Source organism: Diabrotica undecimpunctata, chromosome 9 (assembly GCF_040954645.1).
Source record: "Diabrotica undecimpunctata isolate CICGRU chromosome 9, icDiaUnde3, whole genome shotgun sequence".
Lineage (NCBI taxonomy): Eukaryota > Metazoa > Arthropoda > Insecta > Coleoptera > Chrysomelidae > Diabrotica > Diabrotica undecimpunctata.
Genome location: NC_092811.1, coordinates 116,869,752 through 116,877,270, shown reverse-complemented (window position 1 = coordinate 116,877,270; position 7,519 = coordinate 116,869,752). Strand labels below are relative to the sequence as shown.

At 33.3% G+C, this 7,519-nt stretch overlaps 1 protein-coding gene across 2 annotated transcripts in view; it reads right to left on the bottom strand.

Annotated features, from left to right (window-relative positions):
* Nucleotides 1–1,303: 1,303 nt before the first annotated feature.
* Nucleotides 1,304–7,519, bottom strand: part of LOC140450428 (uncharacterized) — a 39,973-nt gene continuing 33,757 nt past the window's right edge. The window contains exon 3 of one of the 2 annotated variants that reach the window (XM_072544068.1): nt 1,304–3,963. In XM_072544068.1, the coding sequence (XP_072400169.1) occupies nt 3,245–3,963 (719 nt within the window). In that variant the 3' untranslated portion in view covers nt 1,304–3,244. The remainder of the gene's footprint in view (nt 3,964–7,519) is intronic. The other variant, XR_011952021.1, reaches the window with a different exon arrangement.

The following is a 7,519-nucleotide window of genomic DNA, read 5'->3' as shown; positions in this document are numbered from 1 at the left end:
TTATGATTCTTAGTCGGAAATGTAAAATTTATGATTCACAAGTGTCATTGTATTGGGTTGACCATTCACACGTGTTTTAAAGGTTGTCAGAAACTTTATCCAAGGACAAAACGCAAATGAAGAAGCATAAAACTGTTTCACATCTTTAGAAAATATGATAGATAGAATACTGGACAATTTAAAGCAGTCAAAAATGACAAAATAACTTTATACGCTTTATACATATTTACAGAATACAGATTTTTTGTTTTAACGTATATCATTGACAGTAAAAGTAAACAACTCTTTTTTGTTTTAATGCATTTCATTGACAATAAAAGTAAACAACTTTGTTTTAAAAACGCCATTCAAACAATATTTATTAGCATCTTATATTGCTCCGAATGGCTTCACTATAGAAAGTTAATGTTTTAGAAAACTACATATTCATATGTATACACAGTATTATTGTTGTTGGATATAACGAGTTCCGCTTATAACGAGGTAATTAGTCTGCAATTTCAGTTCTCGTTATAGAGGGAGTCTACTGTATATTCATGCATTTTTTGTATGCATTTCATTTTTTTTTAATTTAATTAAAAACTATTAATTTTATGTCTTTTTGATACATTTCATTTTTTATCTTTAATTTAATTAAATTAAAAGCTATTAATTTTATATCATTTTAATGAATTTTATTATATATGATTTTTTTTAATGCATCTGACATTTAAGCTCACGGTTCGTAGACTAACTACGGTTGCCTCTTCCGACTAACCAATGACCATTAAGCCCAAAATTACGTCACGAGAGTACAGTAATTTGAATCGTAACATTGTTAATCGTCGTTTTTATGTCTTTGATGTGTGGAAAATAGTAAAGATAGTTACAAAATAACATGTCTAGTGGATATAATAATTATGGAAAACTGTTGATATGTAGGCAGTTTCGTGTTTAAAATTAATCAGAACCGGTTGTTAATGTTTATCCCATGTGAATGCAGGATTTACGTAAATCTAGGACTTCAATCTCCATTTTACACTGAAAATTTGTCATTTTTTAATATTTTTCCTTCACACTACAACCTGTGCCTGGCATTCTAAAATTTCATCAACATTATTATTACGTTAATACACAATGAAATTTTAAAGTTTTAACCTACCTTATAAAAAAAAAAAATGAAGACAATAGGTACGATGTATAACTACAATAAATACCGTTTCTTCGATAATTCAAAATAAGTTTTTATAGAAAACAACACCAAAATTTCAAATACAAAAATATAAAGTAAACTGAGATAGTTAAGAAACGATAAATAATAAAGCAAAGAACAAACTAAAAGATAATTACCACGAACAAACTGTGATAATAAATGGGTTTTGTATTCTTGATGGAAAGATAATGGTTCAATGACGAGTGTAAAAAGGTTATACAGAAAAGAAATGAACACAATAAATATATGGAAAAAAGAACCAGAGAAAAAGATGTAAGACGGAGAGCCACACGGATAAAATATACCGCACAGAGAAAAGAAAATACGAAAACGGTAATATACAGAAAATAGAAAAAAATCTGCAAAGCAACGATATAAGGGAAGCGTATAGATACCTAGACAATTTAAGAGAAGGATACAAAGCTCGAACAAATCTCTGCAGAAATCAAGTAGGGCAAATAACCAGTGATCCAAAAGAAGTAAAATCAGTCTGAAAAACCTATTTTCAAACTTTCCTACGGGCGAAAGAAAATAAAGAGCATATAGAAATGCATAATATTGAAAGAGACACCGTAAATATAGAACACCCGACGATGGAAGAGGTAAAACAAGCCATACGAACACAAAAGAATAACAAGGCTTTAGGTATTGACAACGTCCCTCGGAGCTATATAAATTAGGTGGCGAACATCTAGAAATGCATATGCTTATAAACAAGATTTGGAATGATGAAAAGATCCCTAACGAGTGGAAAACGGGAATTATATGTCCAATCTATAAAAAAGGGGATACACTAAAATGCGAAAATGATCGCGACATAACCATTTAGTGCACAGCGTACAAAGTTTTTATTTACATACTAAACAAACGACTCCAACAACTAACTGACAATATTTTCGGGGAACATCAAATCGGTTTCCGACAGGGAATATCTACACCTGATCAGCTATTCACAGTGAAACAAATTCTAAACAAATCGTGAAAATATGACATTCACGTCCACAACGTATTCATAGATTTCAAACAGGACTACGACTCAATTAATAGACAAAAGTTATATAAAATATTGCATAGCTTTAACATCCCCCAAAAATACATTCGGCTAGTAAAAACAACAACTGTTACAGTACAAAATGAGCTCACTGAGAACATTTCAATAGTCAAAGGATTAAATGTGATAAGACAGCTGAATATAGGAAGAGGTAATCTCTTAACAAATAAATCGATACAGATTGTCGCCTATTCCGATGATATTAGTATTATGTCTCGCAGAACATAAGAGGCGGTAGAAATATATTCATAATTAAAAAGCAGGGACAAAATAGACAGGACTAGAAATAAATAATCAAAAGACAAAAAGTTAACACAGAAAAGAGCTAGGAGAAACAGGGCAAATAAATAAAGGTACTAGTACTAATAACACAATTCAATCATTTCGCAATAATATGAAAATGTCAATCTCAAATTGGATGACATGCTTTGGATTTATAAGTAAATGGTCAATATATGTTCATATTACTCTTGGTCTTCTTCTCTATAGCACTACAATCCCAGATGAGTCTCCACTGAGTTAACAACCGGTTTCCACTTAAAACAGTCCATCATTAGTTACTCTGTTTGTTCAATATTTAGATCACGTAAATCTACTGCAATACTATCTCTCCACTGCATCCCGGGTATCCCTAGCGGTCACTTTCCATTCGGAGTCTCTTCCTAGGCCAGCTTTACATCATGCTAATCTCGTTTCTTGACATGGTCAGCCTATCCCCATCTTTCTTACTTATTTACTTACTTCTAGATCATTCTAGTTTTTGTAAAATTAATTAAATTCTTCTGTATGCTTAGTTCTGCCATGGCATTCCACTACTTCATTCGTATGATACTATAATATAGTTGTTTAAAATCTATATTATAGAGATGATGTAATGTTTTATTGTATTCATTATATTTCTCCATTAACTGCCTAATAGTGAATATCTGATCACTGTTGATCAATTTTTCCTAAACCCACACAAATAGTCTCCTATTTGAGGTTCTTGGTCTTCCTCACATTTAAGATTTATATCTAGTGTGAACGTTCATATGCGCATTTAAATTACTTTTGGTACTAAATTGATGAAAACAAATTTCACACCTGTAAGGTTTTTCGCCGGTGTGTACTCTCAAATGTATTTTCAAATGCCCACTGTGAACAAACCGCTTAAAGCAAATTTCGCATTGATGAGGTTTCTCTCCAGTGTGAACTTTCATATGCATTTTCAATGTTGTTTTTTTACAAAAACCTTTATCTTTAGTGTTCATATGCACATTTAAATTACTTTTGTTACTAAATTGATGAAAACAAATTTCACACTTATAAGGTTTTTCTCCAGTGTGCATCGTCATATGTAACTTCAAATGACTTGCTGCTCTAAATTGCTTAAAACAAATTTCACACTTGTAAGGTTTTTCGCCGGTGTGCACTCTCAAATGTCTTTTCAAATGCCCACTGTGAACAAACCGCTTAAAGCAAATTTCGCATTGATGAGGTTTCTCTCCAGTGTGAATTTTCATATGCTTTATCAAATTGCTTTTCTCAACACACTCCTTAAAGCAAAGTTCACATTGATGAGGTTTTTCTCCAGTGTGCGTTCTGAAATGATTGTCCAAATGTGATCTTTGGGAAAACTGCTTCAGGCAAACTTCACATTTGAATGGACTCTTTTCCTTATTTCCAAAAAGAAGAGGCAATGTGTCTAGAACTTCCATTCCATTTTTGTCAGTGTGACAACCTAAAAAAAACCAAATTAAAAATGTATCTGTTTTACACATAGACGTATATATTAACACAGACCGAGCAAACCGTCCGCCGGTACTGACGACAAGATCTCTTAGCTCTAGAGACTGCTAAGTTTATGTTACTACATATATACGTCTACTGTTTTACAATCTCACATATTAAAAAAGTTGTTAAAGTAGGCGGTACAGTAGACTAGCACGAAGCTTAATACTATGATTTCTGTATTTTTAAAATTGATAGTTTACATGTTTTATAACGGACCCCTCGTGATGTAAATGGACTCTCCAACTATTTACTGTGACGGCTATTTCGTAAAAAGCCATATTTAATACATGCTGCTTCAGAAATTTATTCCAAGATGTAGATATGACAATTCAACTTAAAATGTTTGACTAATAACTCTTTTTGTCGCACTTTAATACAATAGTCGAGCCGATAATTGTAAAAATTCGACATTGCATTCATATGAAATTATTTTAAAACGAGAAGTGTCTCGAATAAAAAATTAAACAGATGAATCAATATTGTTGAATTTTATTGATGACAGTTTTGATGGCTTTTAAATTTTGACCGTTCGAGAATTGATACGAATCGAATTCTAGTATGGACCTATTATTTTTTTGTTTGTTTTACTACATTTTTTATTGACATACACTCTGAGCTAAAATTAACCGGTCACCTTAAAAATGGATAATATTTGATGTCTTATATGTCCCAAACCTGTCGTCAGATTTAAGTGATTTTTTTAATATGTTATAGCCCTATTCCTTGACAATATCGTTATAATAATATGGTTGAAAAACAGGTAAATGTTCATTGTATAACGGGTGTACGAATTAAATTGTGTTTTTTTCTTAAAGTTTGCATCACCCTGTGGAATATTCTAGCATTTATAAAATATTGAAGTTAAAACCTTACTATAGCCTCATGTTTTCTCAACATTTTGTTTTTTTATTCATTCGCTTATGTTGGATAATACAAAAGTTAGGTAGTTTAACAACTAGCCATGTTTTTCATCAACACAGACGATTTAACTCACCAGCAAAATTAACCCCACCTCTTTTATTATTGTTTTGTTTACATTATCTGTGACAGTTTGTTTCCTAAATTTGTGTCATCGAAGGATTTTTGACATATAGTCGTTGTACGACATTGTTGCAAATCTGTTTCCGTGTTAATAACAATTCTTGAACAATTTGTAATTAAAATTGTAATTTCATATCAGGGGGAACCTGTAACCCTAGAGAGCGCGTCCCCAGGTGGCGGATAGGGGAATGCCCTCACCGGCCTGTTTGCAGCTAGGCCGGCGGGTAGGTGGGAAATAAAATACCACCCGCGGACCAACAGGTGGGGTAGATAGGACTCCTAAGCCGTAGAGAAGGCAACTTATCTAAGAGAAGGATACTCTGATTTAAAACCCTGGTCCTCCAAGTTGGGGGTTGAGGCATCGGGCCAACTCCTCGATACTCGGAAAAAATAATCAAAGGTTAAAAATTTCAGCAAAAAGCCTTGGAATTCGGACGGATTAAACTATAAACGAAATTCGCAAAGAAAATGGATTATGAATTTGGGTCCTTGGAACATACAAGGAATAAGGACAAAACAGGAGGAGGTCTTCCGTGAACTGAGTAAAATGAAACTAGACATCTGTGTATTAACTGAAGTAAAGAAAAAAGGAAGAGGAAATGAAAAGATAAACGAATACCTGCATTTCTATAGTGGCGTAGAAAAGAGCGAACGAGCTAAAAGGGGAGTGTCTATAGCAATACATCAGAAACTGAAAAAATGTATTAAATCATGGCAAGAAATAGATAAAAGAATTATCCTCATGGAAATTAAGAAAAATGGCCATGAAATAGTGGTAATTGGAACATATGCACCGACGGATGACTCAAGGATTGACAGCAAGGAAGAGTACTTTAACAAGTTAACAACTGTTCTAGCCACAATTAATAAGAAGAAAGAAATTTGGATTTTAGGTGATCTTAATGCAAGAACTGGAAAGAGCTCCAACAGTGAAATAATAGGGAGATATGGAGAAGACATTCTGAACGACAATGGTCAAAGATTAATAGATTTTTGCGAGGCACATTCTTTGAAAATATTAAATGGTTTCTTCCCCCATAAGAATATACACAAATTTACATGGACGCAGCCTACCAGGAATTTAAAATCAATAATTGACTATTTCATTCAGCGTAAAGATTCTAAACTAAAAACGAAGGACTTGAAGGTGTTTAGAGGGCCAGAGTGTGGAAGTGACCACCATATGATTATTGCAAAAGTAATGGTGACATTTAAGAGAGAACAATCAAGTCACAAAAATGATGAAGGAACAGACATAGGAACAACCATAGAAAACATAAAATATAACCTGGAAAGCTTTAAACAAGATTCGACAAAGTTCTTATATAAAATTAGAATAGCTCAGAAAATAAAAAATATAGAAACAAAGGACTTAGACCCTGAAAGTCTGTATGAGGTAATTAAAAAATATATTCATGAAGCGGCAAATGAAGCACTGGGAAAAGTTGAAAATCGGAAAAAAGGTAAACCTGAATGGTTGTCAACGGAACTAGAAGAGAAATTTCTCAAGAAAAAACAAGCATATCACACATGGCTTCAATCCAAAGACCCTCAAGACAGAGAAATATACGCTAAATGGAATAGAGAAGTTAAAAAGGACGTGGATAAGGCGAAAAATATAAACTGGGAGGCTAAGTGTGATGAACTGGACAGATTTATGGGTGGAACAAAAGTGGCACAAGCTTGGAAAACATTAAAGGAGTTTAGGAAAAATGAGAAAAGTGAAGACAACATTTCCCTCATAAAGTTAAATGAATGGGAAGAATATTATACGAAACTGCTGAAAGAGGATAGAGTAGAGTACAGATGGGAAAAGATAAGGGAATTAATAGACAACAGAGACGAAAGACAGGAAATCCCTATAATAACATTATCTGAATTGACAGAAACCTTAAAAGAGGTTAAAAACGGAAAAGCCGCAGGACCTGGAGACATTCCCATAGAGCTGGTTAAATATGGGCCGACTGCACTTTTAGAATTAATAGTAGACCTTTTCAATAAATGTATGTGTGGAGACCAGGAAATTCCTAAAGATTGGAATAAATCATATATAAGCTCCATATATAAGAGAGGGAATAAAAGAGACTGTTCCAATTATAGAGGTATTAGTGTGACGAGCTCTGTGGGCCGGTTGTACGGCAGAATATTAAAGAAGAGGGTTGAAAGACAGATACAAGATATTGAAGAACAAAGCGGCTTTCGTACCGGGAGATCCTGCCTTGATAATATATTTATCCTACGACAAATAATTGAAAAGCGTGTCGAAAGAAGTAGAGAGACCCATTTGGTATTTATAGACCTTGAGAAGGCATATGATAGTGTCCCGTTAAAGAAAATGTTTGAGGTCCTCGAAAGGTCCGGATTGGATTCGACGTATATCCGAGCGATATATAAATTGTACGAAAATGCAGTTAGTTGTGTAAAAATTGGAACCAGAACCTCAAATGAATTTAAAGTCACTA